The sequence below is a fragment of the Cydia strobilella genome, chromosome 23 (assembly GCF_947568885.1).
Source record: "Cydia strobilella chromosome 23, ilCydStro3.1, whole genome shotgun sequence".
NCBI lineage: Eukaryota > Metazoa > Arthropoda > Insecta > Lepidoptera > Tortricidae > Cydia > Cydia strobilella.
In genome coordinates this window covers 3,120,417-3,144,956 of record NC_086063.1, presented here as the reverse complement: position 1 = coordinate 3,144,956, position 24,540 = coordinate 3,120,417, and the positions used below count along the sequence as shown (strand labels likewise).

Here is a 24,540-nt window from a genome sequence, read left to right as displayed (position 1 = left end):
ATCACGTTTGTTGTATGAGAACCCCCTTAAATAATTATTTTATTCTGTTTTTAGTATTTGTTGTTATAGCGGCAACATAAATACATCATCTGTGAAAATTTCAACTGTCTAGCTATCACGGTTCATGTGATACAGCCTGGTGACAGACGGACAGACAGACAGACAGACAGCGGAGTCTTAGTAATAGGGTCCCGGTACCGGGTAGCCAGGGTACCCTTTGGGTACGGAGCCCTAAAAAGTGGATTCATCACAATATTACACGAGTAAGTATATATATATGTAGGTACAAGTAGGTATATACTATATTTAAGCTTGATACCTATACAACCACACTTTTTTATGTGTAAGCAAACGAGCAGACGGGCCGCTTAATGAAAAGCGGACACCATCGCCCATGGACATAAGCAACATCGGAGGAGCCACTTAATTATGCGTTTCCGACAATTGAGAACCCTAAATACCCGCTTTTTTACTACAAGCTTATACTTATACCTACGAATAGCATTTTTTTTGGGATCAGTTTCAGGCGGAGTTATATTATAGGTATTTGCATATATTTTTTTTTATTTTTTTATACATTTTCATTTTTAGTTTTAATCGTGTATCGATAGACGGCAGTAAATTTACTGTGACTACAAAATTTACTATGACATGAACCCTCTATACTATCTATTCTCTTTGCCGTGCATACCTACCTCAAATTCGATGTTACCCCAGTGTAACAATAAAAACATACAGCATAACTGACAACAAATTATAATAATGCTTCTTTTCTTAAAGGAAAATACATAATTTTATGATAGTACGGAACCCTCGGAGTGCGAGTCAGTTATACTATTTTTTTATGACGAATGACGAAAAGGCACCAAGATATTGGTGACAACTAGCGACATCTAGTTAAAAGTAGAAGAGAAAAATTGTGACACTAAAATTACACCAGTGGTTGATAGATGGCGCTCCACTACGATCATACTAGAACGGGTAGCAAAGTATTTTATAATTATTTATGAAGTTGTTTTAATTAATATGCATTTAATTTTAATAATGCCTTAAATTTGACTGAATTTTATTGCCAAGCATAGACAATTGTATGTAATCGAATAACCGGTAACTTCCGACATGCTAATTTGACATTGAAGTGAATGAAGTGGGCAACACCTCGCTCCTAGTCGTTGGCCAAGCGCAGCAAACGGAGATGCAAAGAATTAGCAATCAGATAAATTAATACGTCATCTACCATTATAGTGATATTAAATCATACAATTAGTTCGGCCACAGTTGTAACAAACAAAAACACAGTAAGTAATCCGAGTGTTAAATCGCTTCGTCCTCACGCCAGTCACGCCACTGATGCGTTGTTTGGTTCGCGGTATCTATACAAATGCATAATATAACCTATTCTCGCTTTGCGTAAATCTGTTGAGTGTAGCCTTGTAATTGATGCGGATGCAGTGTAAGTGGTAATAGCGTAATGCGATTATAGGCATAGTGAGCACGTCATCGGTGCAAAGCCGTCGTTTTGTGATCGTTTCGCGCGTTTCGACCTCCACTGATACTGACGCGTCTGGTGTATTGCAGGCCAGAATGCCGGCCGCACGGGGCGTAAAACGCACGGCGTCGAAAACCACCTCTGCCACGTCAGCCAGCGTCTCGAAGAATAAGAAGAAACGCACAGGTAGGATTTTTGGAAGTGTTCACTTGCAGTTGTTTTCTTTACCTTTTTGTGCAACGTCAATGACCTGTCAAAGTATGATGGCGGGAAATGCGTCGGTCTTTGGCCCTTTCTTACTTTACCTATTTACTAAGCTTTACATAGTCTTATTAACTAAGTATGTCTAATTGAAAATCAAATGAATGTAACTGTAATTATGCTTGGAGTATTGAACTCAACTTATTAGATTTTGAGGTTATGCATTAAAATTAAATGTTTCAATCGTAAACATTAGCATATATTGAATATTTTAAATAGTCTCACACTTCTAATGTATGTATATTTTATTTTTCGTGTTGGTCTGTTTTCTATAAAAAAAACCCCATGATAAGGAGACGATAGATAAAAATCATGGAAAGTTTACATTCAGCCGGCCTATTAATTGAGTATTTTAAATAGTCTCACACCTCTAATGTATGTATATTTTATTTTGCGTGTTGGTCTGTTTGCTATAAAAAAAAACCCATGATAAGGAGACCATAGATAAAAATCATGGAAAGTTTACATTCAGCCGGCCTATTACTTAACACAATAATAACAAGCTATAAATAAATTCAGGGTTACACTATGTTTACTCTAAGTCTAAGTCTTATCTATGACTCATAAACATATGATAAAAAATATAGTATCAATACATCCATAAATATATATTTTTTAAACTTGTCACATTTTTATTGAGCTGCTACGGTTATTTATACCTATTCTTAATTGTCTTATTTTTATTTATTTTTTATTTATACCTAAAGCCCGTTACAGATAGAGCGATAATATATCGGCAGATATGGTAAGATACCGACAGATATTTTCGCTGAGCACCACACATGTCAACAATACTAAAATATATATTGCTCTCTGTCTAGTACCTACATTGTGAGAGAGACGAAATTGCAATAAGATATCGTATGGCACCAAAATATATATTACAGCATTGTGTGTGGACTCTTCAAATAGTACGTAAAAGATATCGTAAGATGCCATATCTTACGGTATCTGCCGATACATGTTTGCTTCTCGGCTTAATACATATTCCTTATATTTAAGATCAGTACTATTTCCTGCAAATCTATTTTAAAATAATGATTCAACATATTTCAACTTTGTCCATTGAAAAAACGTTTATGACCTTAAGTGCATAATGACTAACCATCAGAATCAGAATCATCGCATTTATTCGTGCAAATTTCGTCGGTCATCGCCTCCCGGGCGAAAACTCGTATAGCGGTTAACGGCTATGTATGATGAACCCTAGTGAACGTCAGCTGCCGCTTCGTTGGTGGGTTGAGGAATGGCAGCCACCGAAACGCGTAACACGGTCTTTCCACCGCGATACAACCAGGTGACGATTTGTTTTATTAACAATAGCATCTAAACTACCATCTGACAAAGTATCAAACGAGAGGCGATGACTCCGATGACTGAAAATAATTTTCTTTTTTACATGTTCATGTGACCAGCTTACGGTCTTTCCACAGCGATACAATTGGCTGACGATTTTGTTTATTAACAATAGTATCTAAACTATCATCTGACAAAGTATCAAGCGGGAGGCGATGACAATTTTTTTTTTATAGACTTTATTTGCTGCCATTCCTCAACCCACCAACGGAGCGGCAGCTGACGTTCACGAGGGTTCATCATACATAGCTGTTAACCACTATACGAGTTTTCGCCCGGGAGGCGATTGGTCATGGAAATCTGTTCCTGGCGCGCGGTCTATATAACATACAAAAGTATAAAAACAACGAAGAAATATAAACCCACCAACCATCTGTCTCACTTACACATGTAGTGGTTGACTACAATAGGGTATTTGACAAATTTTTATTAATGGTATCGTGGATCAGGTTTGTTCTGAGGATCAATTGTCTGTATGGGACCCATTGTCTTAAAGCAATACAAAAGTTACAAATGATGGTCAAAGTTCCCGCACTTTACTGACGAAATGCTTCTAACAAAATGGCAATACATCGTAACGTCGCTATTGCTTAGACTTAGAAGCCGTTTCGAATTTAATGTAATAAATTGCTCATTCTATCTATTTAACTAGATTTAGTTAAAAACTGTAATAGATTTAGTTATAAAATTCAACATGTGTCTACAACCCTATTATTTGTCTCGTTTCCATACATATATGGGTTAAACTGCAGAGTTTCAGCACCTGCACTCTTATTGTAAGAAATAATATCAAAATTTGTAAAGTAAGAAAGGAATGAGAACATGACACCTTTGTAGAATTTGGATCTGTCATTTCATTTGCCAATAATTTAATTATACAAAATACTGTATAATCCACTTTCTGACCAATATTGTTAAATTACAGCGTTCCAGCTTGAAATACCGAGCGCACCCAAAAAGAGGGGTTCGGTGTTCACATGCGGCCAGGGTGATGTAGGCCAACTGGGTCTTGGAGAAGATGTTATTGAGACCACTAAGTAAGTCTGAAAATATGTATAATTCATTCACTGATTTAGGTTCTAATCATTGTACATCTCAGATATGACAGTTTGAATACGTTAATCTGTCATTTTATTACAAAAACCGGCCAAGTGCGAGTCGGAGTCGCCCACCGAGGGTTCCGTACTTTTTAGTATTTGTTGTTATAGCGGCAACCGAAATACATCATCTGTGAAAATTTCAACTGTCTAGCTATCACGGTTCATGAGATACAGCCTGGTGACAGACAGACGGACAGTGGAGTCTTAGTAATAGGTTCCCGTTTTTACCCTTTGGGTACGGAACCTTAAAAACCCTGTCATTTTATTATGATACAAAAACACAATGTTATGTTAAAAGTTATAAATAAAAAAATAAAAAGTTGTTTATTAAAAGAAAGATTTTAAAATTACACAACAGGCTCAGTGGTCCCACACTAGGCTAGGCCTGTATCGTGGTGACCGCTCTACAGATTTACTACATAACAAGTTTAGGGGTATCCTCTAAAAAATTATGGAATGGAAACAACATTTAGGGTGACTGGGTAATGTACGGCTTTGGACAGAGTAGCATGGCGGTCTTTGGTGTCGAAGGCCAGGTTCCACTTCGGGTCGTCGCGCCACAGCAGTAAGTAAGTTGGGTGATGTAAGTTACAAACAGAACTAAGCTCCGTTATCCATAACTTTTGGGAACAGTGCAGCTGCAGACTCCTTTCTCTGTTTTTGACCTAAAAATCAGTAACATCAAAAGTACTTATTTCCATAATCCAATATTGTTTTCAACACTTCCCACAACACAAGCTGTGTTTTACTATGGGAGAATGGGACTTAGTCAATTTGTGTTATAATGCCCTATAATATTTATTGATTTATTATGTCAACTTAATTCAAACCGCCTTTTGGTATTGGATATTAAATCCGTCCAAAAGAAGCTAACTTTATTGTACATTACATGTATGGTTGCTAATATGGGAATCACCCTTATCAACAAATAACAATGTGTTTATTGCCTTTGGCCTAAAAAATATACTTTTGGTTTGACATCCAAAATATAAAACAAAAAAATAACATAATGTTCTGCAGTTAATAAAATTTTATAATATAATTTATTTCTTACTTTCAGGTTCAAGTATGTGTCGGGTCTCGGAGACAAAATCGTGGATGTGTGTGCCGGGGGCATGCACACCATCGCTCTGGACTCCGATGGAAAGGTAACACAATCTTCTTCATATAATGAAAGTTATTCTATGTACTGGTGTTATTAAACTTAGACGAGATATGTCTGTAAGCTTTTAATTCCAGAATTATGTTGTAAATTTAACAGTGGTTTTTATCCTTTTATCGATAAAGGCACCACTTGATAAAACTTTTTTGTCTGACTGTTAGTTCCTAATATGTCCTTGTATACTGCTGTAATTTAAGCTTATTGTACCTACTACTGTTTTTTTTACCGACTTTTAAATGGCTTTTTTTATTTTATATGTGTACTTACTTATGAAGAGTAATAAATAAATTATAAACTTATTAGGTGTGGACGTTCGGATGCAACGACGAGGGTGCGCTCGGGCGGCCCACGTCCGGGGACACGGAGGAAGGCACCGCGGGCGCCGTGGCGCTCCCCGCGCGCGCCGTCGCCGTCTCCGCCGGGGACTCGCACTCCGCCGCCCTGCTCGAGGACGGGCAGCTCTACGCCTGGGGAGCCTTTAGGGTAACTAATCACGAGGAAATCGTCTAACAGCCAACACGAGGAACCGGGGTTCGAAAGGATAATTATCAATGATACTTATCTTGATAATTATCGTGATTTTTAAGCCTGATAATTATCGATTTGATAATAACCTAAAATTTACGAAGATTCTATAAGACGAGATTATAAAATTTACTAAAGAATTCAAAGAAAATAAATATAGCACCATCCATACCTGGTATAATTATCCGATATTTATCGGATAATTATCTAAGGCTATAATTATCTGGATAATTTCTAACCCTGCAAGGAACTACAATAACCTGTCATGCTCTCATCTCTAGTCTGACATTAGTTTTTTCCCTGATTGTTGTCAGTCTCCACCTGTCATTTATTCTTATTCCTAGCATGCTTCTTTCCATGCCGTGTTGCAGAAAAGCACACAAGCAAAACCGTGATATATATAATATAAATATAATTTGTCTATAGGATTCGCACGGCAGCATGGGACTCGTGGTCCGCGGGCGCGAGGGCAAGGCGTGCCGGGAGCCTGTCCGTATCGATATCGGCGAGCCTGCTGCTGATGTGGCCTCCGGCGGAGACCATCTCGTCATACTGTCTGTGAGTACAAGATACAATACTTATGACTTCGGAGGGCAATTTGCTCGATTTGTAATTGTAATGACATGTAATGTACCTGTTAACAGACGACAGGGGGCGTGTACACGATGGGTTGCGGCGAGCAGGGCCAGCTCGGGCGCCTCGCGCAACGCTCCGCCTCCAGGGACTCGAGGCAGGGCTTCAGTGAGTACATAAATTACTACTCTGACCACGATAACTTTGCATAAACATGGCAGTAAAAATGCATACATATCTATATAAACTCCATACCTGACGTAGCACTTAGCATGAAAACTAACCGTGGTCTAAGTAAGTAAATAAATAGTAGTTGTGTGTATCTCAAATATATATTTTTTATAATTTTAGGATAAACAGTTTAGAAATTATTCAAGAAAATAGGCAAAAAATGACCATTCCCTCCCCCTCTATCTCCGAAACTACTGGGTCTAAATCTAAAATTTTGAAAAAAATACACTAAATAGTTTTTTATCTATAGATGACAGGAAAACCTATTATAAATGTGCAGTCAAGCGTGAGTCCTACTTAATTATTTAGATTTTGATCCGACCCCTACGGGTTCTTTTAAAAGACAATTCACACACGTTTCACATAAAAAAATGCATTGTTAAAAATTGTGTAATGTACGGAACCCTTGGAGCGCGAGTCCGACTCGCACATGGCCGGTTTTTTATTTAAGTTTCCTGTTGATTTTAAGTTAACTGTAAGTTAACAAAGTCCCATGTGATCAGGTGCCCTGCTGACCCCAGCGAAGCTGACGCTGAAGTGGGCCGCGTCCCACGTGTGGGCCGGCTACCACGCCACCTTCGCGCTCGACACCGCCGCCGGGAAGATGTTCGCGTGGGGACTCAACAACTACGGACAACTCGGTAACAACTAATATCACTTTTACAAGCAACAAAGAAATTGTACAGGTCAGGGATGTTGCGGATGCAGATTTTTTGACATCCGCGGATGCGGATGTAGATGCGGATTTTTAAAGGCTCACATGCGCGGATGCGGATGTCGAGATTAGGCACATAAAAAACGTCAAATATTAGACTAACGTCTGTTTTTTTATTCCGTAGACTAAACTGACGTTTCATGTGTAAGACATGACATTTCTTAGTACCACATGAAATGTCATTTTAGTCTACGGAATAAAAAAACAGAATATAAAAAAAAACGAAACTTAGTATTTGGACAAAAATATTAGGTGCCCCACAATCGCATTATTATACTAAAGTCCAAATAAAACAAACTATTCACTTGTCTTGTCGCTGTTCGTCATAGGCTAAAGTGCTCGATCGACGAATCACAAAAACGAAACAAGATTCCTATTGGCTAATGACGAAATTACCTAGCACTTATACCGCCGTTAAGACGTTCCTGTACCTACCTGTTCCACATCCGCATCCGCATTAAGCTCCGCATCGATTTTATGCGGATGCGGATGTTAAAAATAATGCGGAAGTTCCGCGGATGCGGATGCGAATGCGAATATTCGCAACTTCCCTGGTACATGTGGAACAGCACCCTAATGTCTAATCGTACGTACAGGTATAACGGGAGAAAAACGCAAGACAGCCCTATACGCGCCAACGGAATGTGACGCCTTCACTCAGGGTACCGGGTGGCAGCGAGTCGCTTGCGGGCAACACCATTCACTCGCTTTGGACTCCAAGGGACAGGTGTTTGCTGTTGGCAGATGCGAGTACGGACGGTAAGTAATATGTGACGTTTTCAATCAATAGGTACCACATTGTCGCTTAACATAAGGACGAAAATTGCTTATCTTCATACGATCGATCGACGATCCTTATGGCAAGCGACAATGTGGTATCTTTTGCTTTTGCACTATTAGTCAGATAAAAATATATATACGAAATTTATCAAAACTAGCTTTCGTCAGACGTGGCTCACTCCGCGATTTCGTCGCGTCGCTACAAGTACATGCGGTCCACACCAATTTTGGTGTCTAGCGGCGGGTGAGTCCGACTAGCACTTGTCCGGTTTTGGTATGTTGTTAGGAATGTTAAAATGTATTTTTAATTTTGTCGCATTGCGTATTTTCTGTCCCTCACGGGCACACGCGTATAGCACATCAATAGAAAATATACTAGATCCATGGTTTACATAATCGTTTTATTTCAGGAGTAACTATCGTTTTTAGGGTTCCGTACCCAAAGGGTAAAAACGGGACCCTATTACTAAGACTACGCTGTCCGTCCGTCTGTCACCAGGCTGTATCACATGAACCGTGATAGCTAGACAGTTGAAATTTTCACAGATGATGTATTTCTGTTGCCGCTATAACAACAAATACTAAAAGCAGAATAATATAAATATTTAAGACGATTCTCGCTGATTTGGCCTTGAGCGTCTCAGCGTCTCTGTACCCGCACCCCGCTCACTGAGATCGTACGTGAATTTCGTCTCGGTGCGGCGACTGCGGCGGAACGAGGTTCAAAGAATAACCTACAGCCCAGAGGCGCGCGGCATTTGGCGCTATACCTCGTATTTGTGTATCTTTTGCAGATATTTTGTTGTTTGAGTATGAGTAGATCATGCGTGTAGTGGAGGTCGTAAATTATAATAAAAATATATTCCCTTATGCATTATACTTTACAAGCCTCAATTAGTTAATTTGTGTTTTATCTGTTTCTTACAAATAAATACCTAAGTCAAATCGACGGGAATAAGATTTATAGCTAAAGCTTGGTATGTACTAAATTGAGGCGTACAGTGCGTTTATTTTATACAGTTTTTTTTATCCGTATTGTATTGTATTGTAGTCCGGGCGATTTTCCGCAACTCGACGACTGGCGCCTATTTTGCGTTTTTATCCGTAATAAATAAATTAAAATAATGCCATTAATAGTTAACTTATAAAATTAAAGTACCTACTACTAGCTTCATATACTACTACAAATGTGTTATTTTTCGAAGTTCGAAGTTTTCTCAATCATTACGTGGGAATATCATCATTATTAGGGTTCCGTACCTCAAAAGGAAAAAACGGAACCCTTATAGGATCACTCGTGCGTCTGTCTGTCTGTCTGTCCGTCTGTCACAGCCTATTTTCTCGGAAACGACTGAAGCAATTAAGTTGAAATTTGGTGTATATATGTAAGTTTGTGACCCAAAGACGGACATGTAACGTAAACAAATTAATTTTAAACACGTGGGCCACTTTTGGGGGGTAAAAGAGAAAATTAAAAAAAAGTTTTACAAACGATATCGTGTTACATATCAAATGAAAGAGCTCATTGTGAAAATCACAAATGTATATTTTTTATAATTTTAGGATAAACAGTCAATTCAATTCAATTCAATTCAATATATTCATTATTCAAATAGGCCTAGCAACAAGCACTTAAATTGTTTAGAAGTTATTCACGAAAATAGGCAAAAAATGAGCATTCCCCCCTTTATCTCCGTTTATCGTCTTTTGACGACCGGTCTGGCCTAGTGGGTAGTTACCCTGCCTGTGAAGCCGATGGTCCTGGGTTCGAATCCCGGTAAGGGCATTTATTTGTGTGATGAGCACAGATATTTGTTCCCGAGTCATGGGTGTTATCTATGTATTTAAGTATTTATATATTATATATATCGTTGTCTGAGTACCCATAACACAAGCCTCCTTGGGCTTACCGTGGGACTTGGTCAATCTGTGTAAAAATGTCCTATAATATTTATTTATTTATTTATTTATTATCTCCGAAACTACTGGGTACATACTACAATTACACTATTTAACACTAATTACTACTTAACTAAACCTACAATAAACTTAATAGTAAGTTTTTCCGTAAATAAAAATACGATAGGCCGTTTTGCTAGTTCTTAATCGATTAAAATTATTTTTAAACTACAAAAACAATATTTTTTAACAGGTACTATTCATACATACAACGTAATAGGTAATAGGTAGCTTATGTCAAATCAATTATTTATTGTTTCGAGATGGAATGGAACATTATTCAAAACGTAAAACTTGAATGACATCATAATAATATGTCGGTTAGTAAACATTTATTTATTTATTTCAAATGAAGTTTTCTCAAACATACGTATATTATAGTATAATATATACGGATATTATCATTACATTCGTTGTAATAGACCGCAAAATACCGTGTTGCGCTCGCTAATGTGCGTCGCAACCAAATCAGCGCTCTGCAGTTATTTATTCTTTGGCCACAATAACTCCGATATTATAGCACTTTGCTTATGCATAAGCGAACATAGTGCAAGGAAGGCACGGAGCGACGAGCGACACAGCCTCCTCGTCTCAAAGCTTCCACAAGACTGCCGGCCACGCCATTTTCAGGCTGCATACGCATGAAATGTGGAAAAACGTTCGATTTCTTAAGAAAATATTTTTTGATTAAGAAAAGCTATGTTGCATTTGTAGAACCTGTTAAAACATTTTTGTTAGTTTAAAAATAATTTTAATCGATTAAGCTGTTTAGAAGTTATAAGCAAAGTTAGCCGCAAAACGGCCTGTCGTGTTATTTTTTTTTCGGTGAAACTACAAATTTCAGGAAAAAAGTCAAATGTTGCGATTGTTGTCCATAGAGTGAAGATGCATATATATTTTTTTCATAATTTTTGGTTGACTCATTTAGAAGTTATAAGCTCTAAAAAGTAACAGTTTTTGGCCAAAAACTGCGCGAAGCGCCTTAATTGGGACTTTCATACAACAAACGTGATTTTTTTTCTGTTTTTTTTTCCGTAATGGTACGGAACCCTTCGTGCGCGAGTCCGACTCGCACTTGGCCGGTTTTTTTTTGTAACAGTATGTAAGCGAATTGGACATGATCTGTAATGCTTATTTTTAATCAATCAATCAAATCGATCGCGGTAACCGAAGACAATATGAATAAATTCCCAGGTTAGGCCTCGGCGACAGACAAGGCGACGCGGAGACCCTGGAGCCGGTGCCGGTGCTGGTCGGCAAGAAGTGCGTCAGCATCGCCGCGGGCACCTGCAACAGTTTTGCCGTCACCGATACAGGTATATACTCTTTCATTTTTTTATACTGGTGTGTTTTAAGATTTGATCAAATTTTGTAAACACAATATATGTATAGGACATTCTAAAGTATTATAAGTTTTTGGCAAAAATTTCATTTTTGGTACAAGTTTTTATCGCTGACTGTACTTTTCTTTCCACAGGCAGCTAATACTCATTGAGACAGTTCTAAAATCTCGTACTTAGCAAGCTTCGTTGTTTAAACACGGTACTCGACTGAATAGCTCTCTATTATATCACGATTGTATAATAGTATTTTATACAATCGTGATATAATAGAGAGCTTTTCAGTCGAGTACCGTGTTTTTGCTGAGTTGCTTAAGTAAGGTACGAGATTGAAAAGCTAAATTATGTCACTATTGTATATAATACTTTTTCTACGAGACAAAAAAAAATAATACTTTAAACTATATAGGTAAACAAACCAAAAGTATACAGCCCGCGATACGCGAGCTCTCGCAGCCCGCGATACCTTCATACTCGTACGCGCCCCGGCCGCCGGGCCCGGCGCCCCCGGCGGGTTGGGCTACGACACCTCCTCGTAACTCATGAGGCCCTGGTACCTGCTCCGCGCTAAATAATAGCATAGAGTAACTTATACTAGAGCGGTACTGTCATAGTAAATTTTGTAACCCCAATAAATTCACTGCCATCTGTCGACACACTTTAAGGTTTGCATTAAGGTGGTTCGACTAGGTTACCCAAAGCTTAAACCCCGCTAGATGGCGTCACTATCGCAAATTTTCAGGTTTTATTTTTTTGTGGAATAGTGTTGGTATCTGTATACTTAAAAGTATGTTTAGCGCACTCTTTACATAAATATTGAACTATTATAATAAACATTGAATACTTCATTAGTGCAAAAAACACTTTTAAAGTCGACAGAGTGTTTCTGTCATGCTATTTCCTACTATTACTCACACATGCAAACAGTGTTTCCGTGATGCTTGTAGTAGACAATTTCATGCAGTGTAAGTATGCTGCAATGGCGTTGCGGTATGTTCGTGGAAATACGTGCAAGAGGATTCGGGTTCGAGACTGATACGTCAGGGGTATTTTTTTTGTCCTTTCTGTGTTATGTTTCTTATACCTTTTAGTCTTCGAATTCTTGTCCGATTCCGATATAACCGAAATATATTTCAGTGATATCGGAAACGGCTCTAACGATTTCGATGAAATTTGCTGTAAGGGGTTCGATCTAGCTAGGTCTTATCTCTGGGAAAACGAGCATTTTAGAGTTTTTACTTATGTTTTCTTTTTCTCCCAGATGTTCAGTATTATTAATAAATTAGTTTATAACGTTTTATAAAAATATGTGACGTTTTGAACTAAAAGGTACCACATTGTCGGTTGTCGATTAGGTTGATTTCATTTTGAAGCTTTATGGAAATATGACAACAATAAGTAGGTACCCGTTTGGTTGAAAACGCCACATATATTGAAAACCTGACTTTCACAAATCTCACCTTTTTGGGTTCTTCCAACTCAGAAAGGATGGAGAATACTGACGATTCTTAGTAGCACTAGCCCAATAAAGTCCAGGTTTGTAAGTGTCAGGTATCAGTTTTTTTTTAAAGCGCTAAATATAGTTCTACAAGTAAAGCAATCCCTTACTGCCCAGCCTCTATAGTATTTTTCAAACTGGAAGGGTACGATGATAGATTTCATCTCCATACAATTTATAACCTAATAATGCCAAATGTTGCAAAATTATATTGAATTGAGATCTATCATCGTACCCTTGCAGTTTGAAATAGTTATTTACGATACAAGTGCGGAAAAGAGAAAATTCGAAAAGAGTGGCGACAGATTAAAACACGACCGCAGTGTTTTAAATCGACACGAGTTGCGAATTACCTATTCGCACGTGTATCGTACAACGTTTTACAGTACATATGGCCCTTTAAACTTTCGACATATGCATGAAAAGTGCTCTTTACGCACTAGGGCGAGAAAGTTGCACCATATGTACTGTAAAATACTTTTTAGTACATATGGTGCTACATATACGTTACCGCCCTAGTGCGGTAATTAGTACAATACGTGCATATGTCGAAAATGTAAAGGGCCATAATTATGTACTGTAAAACGTTGTACAATACACGTGCGAAAAGGTAATTCGCAACTCGTGTCGATTAAAACACTTCCTTCGGTCGTGTTTCAATTTATCGGCACTCGTTGCTAATTTTCTACTTTTCGCACTTGTATCGTAATGTACTAATAATAAAGTAGTAATTGTCAAATAAAATTAAAACTTTTTTTATATATATTTTTTTGGATTCAAGTAGGTACAGTGAGTAACAACATTGCATGGCCTTCTAATTATAACTATTATAGAAAACGGGATATTTATCATGTTTATTTATATTATTTATTTCTCGATATTTTGGCCGGTCTTGCAAGACCAGTCGTTGTGGAGATCCCTGGGGAGGCCTATGTCCAGCAGTGGATGTCTTGTTGGTGTAGATGGATTCACACAACAAATGAAATAACATTTTTTCATATTTGTTATCCGTAGTTGTCCCTGTACCTGAAAGAAAAATAATATCATGATAGCACAAATTCTCTAATGTCAGGAAGAAAGATGATGCAACAATATGGATTCTAATAAAGTTATCATTTACTTACCTAGTAATAATTGTGTTTTTCATTCATAGACAAAATTCCATAATTTTCATCCCCAGGAAATGTTTTATTTTACTTTATTGCAGTGAGGATGTCCTGATTTTTTCTGGCTAATGAAGGAAAACATTTTATTTCCAAGAATGCCTCTTCATTTTGCACAATACCTAAAAAAACCTAGAGTTAGTGACACATTGACTATTCGGCAACCAAAACAGTAATAATTACATTATATAGGTATTGTTCACTGCTTATATCTACCATTACGGAAGAAGTGAGAATTATTTTCTAAAAAGATCGGCACGAGAAAAGTACAATGTACAATGAAGGAATGAAACTGTACCTACCTTACGAAACTTCACCATCATGAATTCCGCTTCAATTGAGTCTGAATTTTTCTAGATTTTCGCGGACCAGAACACCGATGATTTTTGTAACTTGATTTAGACGTTGCTATCATTTTCAATTTATACAAACAAATTGATGTCACAATAAACATGACCCTATGTGTCAGTGTCAACACTGTCAAATAAAAATGCACTAAACATGACGGCACTGCAAATCCTGCCAGGTCGGCCAGGCAACGTCGCCAACGTCATAGAGTGGCAACGCCGCACGCAACGTATTTGTACACGACATTTGTGACACACACATATGTAAAATTGATGAAAAAATTACGTTGATTTATGTATGATTTCTGTATGGAACAAAGTTTTTCTATTAATTTAGCGCAAACGAATATTCGAAAGTAGATAAATGAGCAAATATTTGTGTAGTAATAGTGTGTAGTGCCTTAATTAAAGCAGATTGAATTTTGTATGAAAATCGAACCACCTTAATTATTTTTATGATTTTGACCCATGTTCTTTCACTGATATGCGTTAAAATTGTTAAATAACAAACGAAACCGTCAACGCCATCTATACGACTGTAGGCCAAAACTAGTAGCGCCCTCTGAACGAGAATCAAATTTTCTTGATTTTCGAGGCACGTTTTTTCCTTAGACTGTATCCATCTATTACGGAGTTATATCTATCTTTGATAATAGTATTGTTATTCCAGGTGAGGTCCTGGGCTGGGGCATGGGCAGCGAGGGCCAGCTGGGCACGGGCGCGGCTGCAGACGCGGCGGCGCCCACGCCCGCCGTGGCGGCCGCCTTCCAGGCGCGCCGGCCCGGCAAGGTCGCCGCCGGGGCGCAGCACACCGCCCTGCTCGCTGTTAGTATACTAGTGCAGCTCTCTCAGTACACACGGTTACTGCAGGCACATCCAGCTGGGCACGGGCGCGGCTGCAGACGCGGCGGCGCCCACGCCCGCCGTGGCGGCCGCCTTCCAGGCGCGCCGGCCCGGCAAGGTCGCCGCCGGGGCGCAGCACACCGCCCTGCTCGCTGTTAGTATACTAGTGCAGCTCTCTCAGTACACACGGTTACTGCAGGCACATCCAGCTGGGCACGGGCGCGGCTGCAGACGCGGCGGCGCCCACGCCCGCCGTGGCGGCCGCCTTCCAGGCGCGCCGGCCCGGCAAGGTCGCCGCCGGGGCGCAGCACACCGCCCTGCTCGCTGTTAGTATACTAGTGCAGCTCTCTCAGTACACACGGTTACTGCAGGCACATCCAGCTGGGCACGGGCGCGGCTGCAGACGCGGCGGCGCCCACGCCCGCCGTGGCGGCCGCCTTCCAGGCGCGCCGGCCCGGCAAGGTCGCCGCCGGGGCGCAGCACACCGCCCTGCTCGCTGTTAGTATACTAGTGCAGCTCTCTCAGTACACACGGTTACTGCAGGCACATCCAGCTGGGCACGGGCGCGGCTGCAGACGCGGCGGCGCCCACGCCCGCCGTGGCGGCCGCCTTCCAGGCGCGCCGGCCCGGCAAGGTCGCCGCCGGGGCGCAGCACACCGCCCTGCTCGCTGTTAGTATACTAGTGCAGCTCTCTCAGTACACACGGTTACTGCAGCCACATCCAGCTGGGCACGGGCGCGGCTGCAGACGCGGCGGCGCCCACGCCCGCCGTGGCGGCCGCCTTCCAGGCGCGCCGGCCCGGCAAGGTCGCCGCCGGGGCGCAGCACACCGCCCTGCTCGCTGTTAGTATACTAGTGCAGCTCTCTCAGTACACACGGTTACTGCAGCCACATCCAGCTGGGCACGGGCGCGGCTGCAGACGCGGCGGCGCCCACGCCCGCCGTGGCGGCCGCCTTCCAGGCGCGCCGGCCCGGCAAGGTCGCCGCCGGGGCGCAGCACACCGCCCTGCTCGCTGTTAGTATACTAGTGCAGCTCTCTCAGTACACACGGTTACTACAGGCACATCCAGCTGGGCACGGGCGCGGCTGCAGACGCGGCGGCGCCCACGCCCGCCGTGGCGGCCGCCTTCCAGGCGCGCCGGCCCGGCAAGGTCGCCGCCGGGGCGCAGCACACCGCCCTGCTCGCTGTTAGTATACTAGTGCAGCTCTCTCAGTACACACGGTTACTGCAGCCACATCCAGCTGGGCACGGGCGCGGCTGCAGACGCGGCGGCGCCCACGCCCGCCGTGGCGGCCGCCTTCCAGGCGCGCCGGCCCGGCAAGGTCGCCGCCGGGGCGCAGCACACCGCCCTGCTCGCTGTTAGTATACTAGTGCAGCTCTCTCAGTACACACGGTTACTGCAGGCACATCCAGCTGGGCACGGGCGCGGCTGCAGACGCGGCGGCGCCCACGCCCGAGTATACTAGTACAGCTCTCTCGGTACAGACGGTTACTACAGCCACATCTATTAGCCAAGCAGAGCGAACGATACCCTCCCAACAACGGTCATTCATGTAAGCACCAACATACACACACACACACACATACACGTGCACGCAGGTACTCACATAACCGCGATTTCGGTGTTGGTCCCATAGGTCCAAAAGTTGCTCAGTATAATCCCAAAACTTCCCTGGCAACGGGAATGCACTTATTTTTTAGCCACCTTGTATAATAATCTATCATCACTGAACGGTTAAATTAAAAACCACTGCTCCTCGGGATAGCTATAGGGCGATCTGTACTGGGCCTAAGGTTGAGCCCGGTCTTCCAAATTAAAATAAATATGCCCCTGGTAATAGGCTAGATGACAAATTTTCATTAATGGTATTAATCAATCAGGTTTATTTTTAGGATCAAATATCTATATGGGACCCATTGCATTAAAGCAATACAAAAGTCAGAAATGATAGTCAAAGCCCCGACAGTGGTACTTCACTCGTGAAACGCTTCTCAAAACGATGAGTGAATGTGACGTCAAGTTCAGCCCATTTTGAATGTATGAACATAATAAGAAAATTGCGTTTTTGTGGTGAAATATTGCGTTTATGTATATAGTTGCTGTACAATATTTTTTTGGATAAAATGTAAGGAATCGAATGGTACTCTTACTTTTTTCCTTTTTGGAAGTTGAAAAATTACTTAACTTTTGAAATTTTCAAGTCCTGTATTTTTGTGTTATTTCCATATATTATTTTTTATCTACATTATAAAAAAATTCAACATGTGTCAGGGGAGCGTTCTTGTCACAGAGAGTTTTAACCCTTTGAATACCACACACATCGTGTACTGCACGTGATCATGAACCTTGTAACAATGCACGAAGATTGATATTGGACTGTAAGTGAATGCGTCAGTTCACATCTTTGGCGGTCAACGGGTTAACACTCTTAATTACTCTATAGTCTTTTAACTACACTCATCATTCGCTTGCCCTTGTCCCATTACATTCACTAGGGGTCGGCGCAGCATGTCTTTTTCTTCCATACCTCTCAGTCACCCGTCATCTCATCATTCACTTGCGTTCGTGTTTTGACTACACTACAAGTCATTAATCAATTTGGTCCTAGTAGTAATGTTAATACTAAAAAGCTATTCGTCCCAACAGCTAGACACATCACCGGTCAAAGAAAAGTCCCCGACACCGGAAATGGAGACGGAAGAACAGCCCGTAGAAGCGAAGGAGACCAAAGGAAAGGAGAAGCCGAAGGGCAGACAGAACAAGAGGCAAAAGAGAGGGGAGCAAGAGGATGAGGTGTCTTCCACGTCGAGCGCGCAGCCTGATGTACCGGAGGGAACCAAACCACAGGTATAAAACTACTTATATAAGCTTATTCCCGGTATTCCCACGACTTCATTCCCAGCGGTTTCAGACTGTTAGCGTTTTACGGGACATTATTTTTGTTGCTCTGTTTTTTTCCCCAAAAAATGTGCCTGAGTGGAGCTTTTTGTATAATATGAAAATTTAGTTTTTAATTTTTCTCATGTAAAATGTAATCTACATGCGTAGCGGGGGATGTGTTTGTAAAGAACCAATAGCTATTCGTTTTATTTGTTTTCCTCGCTCAGCGTGCAGTGATTGTGTTTTACAGCACATATGGCCCTTTAAACTTCCGACATACGCATGAAAAGTGCAATTTTACGCACTAGTGCGAGAAAGTAGCACCATATGTACTGTAAAAAATATTTCGTTCAAATATAAACTTCATGCATGAGGCTAATTATACTCAGACAAAATTACGGGCAGAAGCTGAAGTCTGCTGCAGTATTTTTTAAATATTCTTTAACACATTTAGGTAAAAAAGCGGCGAGCATCTCCATCGTCATCTTCAGTACGGGGACGCAAACCAAAAAAGCAGTAGCGGCTCCGATAGGACAAGAGATACTTATCTATAGGCACGCCTTATAATTTCTTAATACTAGAGACCAGAATACAGGTGGCAGTTATGAAATGTCAGTGTCTCATGTCTAAACTTCGTCAACATTGCCTCTGACATTATTATACTTCCTTTTTTTAGCATTAGAAAAAGGGTAAACAATCTTGATGTATATTTATATTGAAAAAGGCTATTAAAAATACTACTAATGAAACCCTAAGAATGTAAATGCTCATATGCTTTGTAATTGTTACATATTAGGTGCAACTTATTTTTCAAAAGTATTTTTCATTAAAAAGACACGTCATGATCGCTTAATTACCTTCCTTATAATGCTAAAAAAACGTAGTATATGGGAGTTTTCATAAAATAGTGTACCCAATTAGCGTGAGTTGTTAAGAAAAGTATTTCACTGTCAGTTTTGTGACGATAATTAAGCATTAAATTTCAATAAAAACTCGGTTTTGGTGTTCATTTCATAAACTATAAGCGATATTACAATGTAAAAAAGGCAAAAAGTTGATTCCTATAAAGATTTGATGCTTAATTAATTGTCGTGTAAATAAACAAAACTGACAGCGATTAACTTTTCTTAATTACTCATGCTAATCGGGTACACTATTTTCTGAAAACTCCCATATGAATCAGACCCCTTAGCATGACGCGTGGTCGCGCGCGACTGCATAGTTGTAATCACACTTGTCATAATTATAGACTCGCGCGACAAATCAAGTCAAGCTATGGGGCAGTGTTGACCGAAACGTTAACCTTTTAAACGCCAAGAACCACTAAATAGGTCGTGTGCTGTCGTGCCTGCCACGCCAGCGACCACTAAAGTGGTCATGGCGGACGCTGTCAAAGCAAAAAGAAGGTTTATATTCGTTATTCACTAGTCGAGATATTGGCGTGTAGGCCACGTCTTGACGCTTGAGGAAAAGCGTTCAAAAGGTTAATGCAATTAACCATTAACCAGTACAAATTTAACCGTAAACTGTAACCGTCCTTTACGGTTTACGGTGAACCGTAAATTGCAATTAACCAGTATTGTATAGATATTTCTGAACACCTCGGTCGCTCCGATATATTTGATGGCGATTGTTTATTTGAACTATTGGTTGGTTATTTATTGTTAAAACTTTTGCGGATATCGGTGTTTACTTAAGGGGCCCACTGACTATCAGTCCGCCGGACGATATCGGCCTGTCAGTTGTTCGGAGCTGTCAAATTTTTGTTCTACCTGACAGGCCGATATCGTCCGGCGGACTGATAGTCAGTGGGTCCCATTAGAGTTGTTTTGATCTGGGGGTTGTAGAAAATAACCATAGATTGGCATTAAGGCCGTTCCATCGGTTTGCCGCTGTCTTTGTCACATTTCGCAAGAAAGAACGGGAAAGAACATACGCGCCAAGTGTCAATTTTGATCGAATTTTGTCGGTTTTTATTTATTTTGAAAACGTTACCTTACAATATCGAAATTCTAAAGCTATGAAATTACTATTTATGTTAAGATTGTTTTTTCTTCTTTTTTTGTTTATAGTATCACATAATAAATAACCGAGTAAAGTAGGATTAAAAGTCCGAGTTAGGGGTTACTTTGGGAATTAATTGTATCGAGCGAAGTGTCATAATTCGTGTATCGGAAGCTATGTTGTTAAAGATAATATAGTCAAGAACTACATATATTTTTTCCACGTCTACGAATATCAACGCCTCTTAGAAAAACATGATCATATAAGGAGATTTTTCGCCTTCTGGCTCAGGGAACCGCCTTAAGTGTGATTTTTAAAGGTCAAAGTAGTAAAAGATAAACTACCCAATGATGGGCCCTTTAACGGTTAAGATTAAGCCTCATTCCCTCCTAGTCCTTAAAATTCTGATGCAGAAAAAAAAATAAAAATATGTCGTTTATACGCTGGTCATGTTTTTTCTTATAAATCTTATTATGCCCTTTAAAGTTTAAAGTACCGTTAAAGAAAATCAGCCGGGCTAGCACATGATTGGCGCGAGAATATCTCGCCGCGACATAGACTAGCCGTCCCCCTCTAATTCATACAGTTAGTAAAAGACGGGTAGTCTATCTCGCGGCGAGATACTGTCGCGTCAATTATGTGCTCGGCCTACTGTGCTGCTTTAAATTAGGTTAAAGGGTACAGTCATTGGAAGAGTGCCGTCCAAGTATAATTTGTTTAGGTTACTAGGAATTAATTAAGTTGTTTTAGTATTCGCGGTTATGTTATGTTGGGTAGCTCGCGGTATTTAGCTAGTGGTGATGTCCTGTGTCGTCCATTTTGTTGTACTTTAGATAATTAATTTGAGAGTAATATTTAATTTGCTTTCTAGAAAGTAAATGGCGATGAGAAGAAGGAAACCCCCATGGAAGTGGACGAATCTGGTAAGAATTTATTAGTTGTCTTCGTATGATAAAGTATAATGACAGTTTTTGTCTAAGACCGTGCATCGTCGGGAGCTTTAGCAAACTTAGTTTTCATATTAAGCTTTCAGACAATAGGGGGTATTATTGCAATGTTCTGCCACCAGAGTGCAGTACTAGCCCCTTTAGTAAACCATAGAGTAACTTATACATACTGTGCCTTTAACAGTTTTTTGACAAGTTTTCAGAGATAAAATATGACATTGATGCATCAAGGCGATTTGTTTACAGAGGACCTACCGGGTAACGCGAACCGAAATTTCGCTATCTGCCTCGTTATCGCTCGAATATGCAAGTGTGACAGAGATGTTATATAACGAAATTTCGATTTTCTTGTTCCGCGATAGACCCTCAGATTATGGTATGGCAGAGTTTCGCGTAATATTCCCTATTCCATGAGTCATAAGTCCAAAGAAATTTAAATATCGTGCTTTCTATGGGTATTGTTTTTACGACACAGTTGGGCCTAGTGAGTAGTGACCCTGCCTTTGAAGCCGATGGTCCTGGGTTCGAATCCCGGTAAGGACTTTTATTTGTGTGATGAACACAGATATTTGTTCCTGAGTCATGGGTGTTTACTATGTATATAAGTATGTATTTATGTATGTATATATCGTCGCCTAGTACCCATAGTACAAGCTTTGGGGCTAGGTCGATCTGCATTAAGATGTCCCCTGATATTTATTATTTATTTATTTACAGACCACTCACAAGACAAAAAAGAGGACACTAAACCAGACACGGAAGCGGCTGAGCCACCAAAAACGGAAAAAACAGAAGCGGAACCCACAGAAAAAGCCCCAGAGCCAGCACCGGAACCGGCACCAGAAAAGCCAGAGGAAACCAAACCAGAACTCTCCGACTCCAGTCAAGACTCCCAAGACACAGACAAACCGACAGACGTTGAAATGAAAGATGAAAAAGTTAACGGGGCACCGGAAGAGGAAAAAACTGCAGTGGAAGCCAAGAAAGTGGAGGAAGCGATACCAAACGACACAGTTGTTGCCACCACGGCATGATCCTAGAGTTTAGCGTGTGTTTGTGACGAGATATCTATTGCATAGACTGAAAAGCTGTAGATTTAGACCAAGCTAATAGCCGTAACAGACTACCGCACCACACCGCGATCTTGGTGCGGTCAAAATATTCTCGCTCTAACTTGTAGCAGTTGTAGCTACGTCCTAACGCACGTACGGCGACCTCCTTACACACTATCGATAAGTGCGCCGCACCGCACCACGGTCGCCGTGTGGTGCGGTAGTCTGTTACGGTTTTAAGTTGGCAGCGATTTTGATAGAAATTATGACGTTTAAATAACACTTGCGCAGTCTGGGCTATCGAATTCGCTGCTAACTTAGCTTGGTCTAACTACTACTTTGTAATTTGCGTGGTGCCCGGCACAGGTTGAAAAAATTCAAAAAATAAAATTAGCTGTAGTCAGACCAAGCTAACTTTGCACGGCATTTGCTAACACAAAGTGTGAAAATGTCATCATAAACGTGATTTCTATGAAAATATGACGTTAATAACACTTACACAATTTTTTCTGTCAAAATCGATGCAAAGTTATCTTATTCAGACTCGACAAAGAACAAGCAATTTCGGTGTAACTGCCTAGTTCCTCCAAGCATTTGTTGCTTAGACCGTAGGCCAAACAGCGACAAACTTGGGGGCGTGTTTTTTTTTTAGACCACTACTACCATAAATAAGTCTGGTCATAATCATAAACATATACAGACGAATTTGAAATAAAATTTATTTCAGTGTTCAGTATAGTGAATCCAAAATGACCTTAGATACCTAAGTAAAATGTAGATAAAAGATAAACAAGATTTTGAACGTGAACTATTCAGTAACGAGCTTTCATCAGTCCATGTCCAATAAAAAGAAGAATAACACTAGCTCTTGTCACAAATGCTTTCAAATTCGGTTAATGTAAGGCTGCTTGCACACTACCAATCCTAAAAAGTAACTGTTTATTTTTGTAAAATTTTCGAAATATATAAGGAATTTAAATTACTGTGTGCGGGCCGCCTAAAATATTCGAAGTGTTTCATATCAAACAGTAATATACATTCAATAGTTCAATTCTCTCGCAATAGCAAATTAGTTAATACCGTACTTCGGTCAGTAAGGATAAAAAAACTGGTTTTGTCTATGGACTGTTTTAGGCCTCTACAACAAATTTGCAACAAATCGCATAGGATTTTTGATAAAATGTATCAAAATTGCATGCGATTTGTTGCAAGGTCAGTACAGGCCTTAACTGTAGAAAAAACTGCTTTGTTTTATTAAATCCGGTTGTTAAGATAAAGCCGGTTTTTTGCTGCATTAGCCGTTGATGTTCATTGTAATCAAATTGTTGTATATTTCATAAATTTATGACGAGATTTAAATATAAGAGTTCCGGTTTCGGACGCCCGTTCTTTGACCTGTATTTAAGATAAAATAATTTTGTGTATTTCCGTTTTTGACATAATAATGTGATTTCGGTGTAAGTTGATGAAGTTTTTCCTGCAATGTCATTGGTTCGCTGCCTTTCAGGGTCTGATTTTTAAGCCATTCAAATCGTACCTTAATAACCATTTTGTCAGAATGTAAAGGCATGCTCAAACCGGCGGAGCGCAGCGCAGATCACGTTAAATTCACTCCTATTTCAATTAGATTCAGGTATAAATTTGAATGCTCTGAAAGCGACCTCGGAGCATCACAGAGTATTGTCTCCGCGGCATTGTTGAGCATGTTAGAGGATACCGCGGCGGTAGGCGCCGGCATGCCGCGGCATGCGCTATGCGGTGTGCGCGGAGTAAATCCTCCTCGGTGATTTGCGCTGCGCTCCGCCGGTTTGCGGCAGGCCTTTAGTGATTACATTAGTAATCAAGAATAGTAGAACATTGAGGTTGCTAGATTGCTTTTATAATATAATAAGTTCGTTAGGTAGTAGGTACAAATTCTGAACTATAAGGGATCAGAACTTCACAGTAACATTTAGTAAACTATTTGTTGATTTTTTTATTTTATAGATATTTTCGTGCATGATTCTAAAGTACAAGAGTACAATTTCACGATGCTAATGTTTACTTGTTACGATAAAATGAACTATAGTTATAATGATTGTGTTTTAATAATAAAAACGTAGTGGAAATTCGGATTTTATTTAATTGGTAACCCCCGTAGGAAAAATCACGTCTTCATAAGGCAAACACTTTGTATTGTCCCCGGCAAGCTCGGTTCTACATACAAACGTAGTTACGCTCTCATTATAACGACTAGCTAGATTGCTTTGACACTTAGTACTCAATTTCAATTGGCGTTTTGTACAAGTAAACAAAACATTGATCAATTGGCCTA

The 24,540-nt window shown here is 40.3% G+C and overlaps 1 protein-coding gene across 1 annotated transcript; it reads left to right on the top strand.

Annotated features, from left to right (window-relative positions):
• The first annotated feature begins 1,155 nt into the window (after positions 1–1,155).
• On the top strand, positions 1,156–24,334 carry LOC134751802 (regulator of chromosome condensation). The gene is made up of 14 exons (XM_063687291.1): positions 1,156–1,302; positions 1,584–1,675; positions 4,032–4,143; positions 5,267–5,354; positions 5,672–5,851; positions 6,320–6,451; positions 6,538–6,634; positions 7,201–7,338; positions 8,009–8,171; positions 11,346–11,467; positions 15,170–15,324; positions 17,990–18,190; positions 21,099–21,150; positions 21,892–24,334. The coding sequence occupies exons 2-14, from the start codon at positions 1,585–1,587 to the stop codon at positions 22,206–22,208; spliced, it is 1,848 nt and encodes a 615-aa protein (XP_063543361.1). The 5' UTR covers positions 1,156–1,302; position 1,584; the 3' UTR covers positions 22,209–24,334.
• Positions 24,335–24,540: the final 206 nt, after the last annotated feature.

What these genes read in the sequence shown, in the direction of transcription:
- LOC134751802 (XM_063687291.1), top strand. Translation starts at nt 1,585, where the DNA reads ATGCCGGCCGCACGGGGCGTAAAACGCACGGCGTCGAAAACCACCTCT. An exon ending in ACGCCTGGGGAGCCTTTAGG is followed by an intron (nt 5,852 to 6,319) that starts GTAACTAATCAC and finishes ATTTGTCTATAG; the next exon opens with GATTCGCACGGCAGCATGGG. An exon ending in TTTTGCCGTCACCGATACAG is followed by an intron (nt 11,468 to 15,169) that starts GTATATACTCTT and finishes TTGTTATTCCAG; the next exon opens with GTGAGGTCCTGGGCTGGGGC.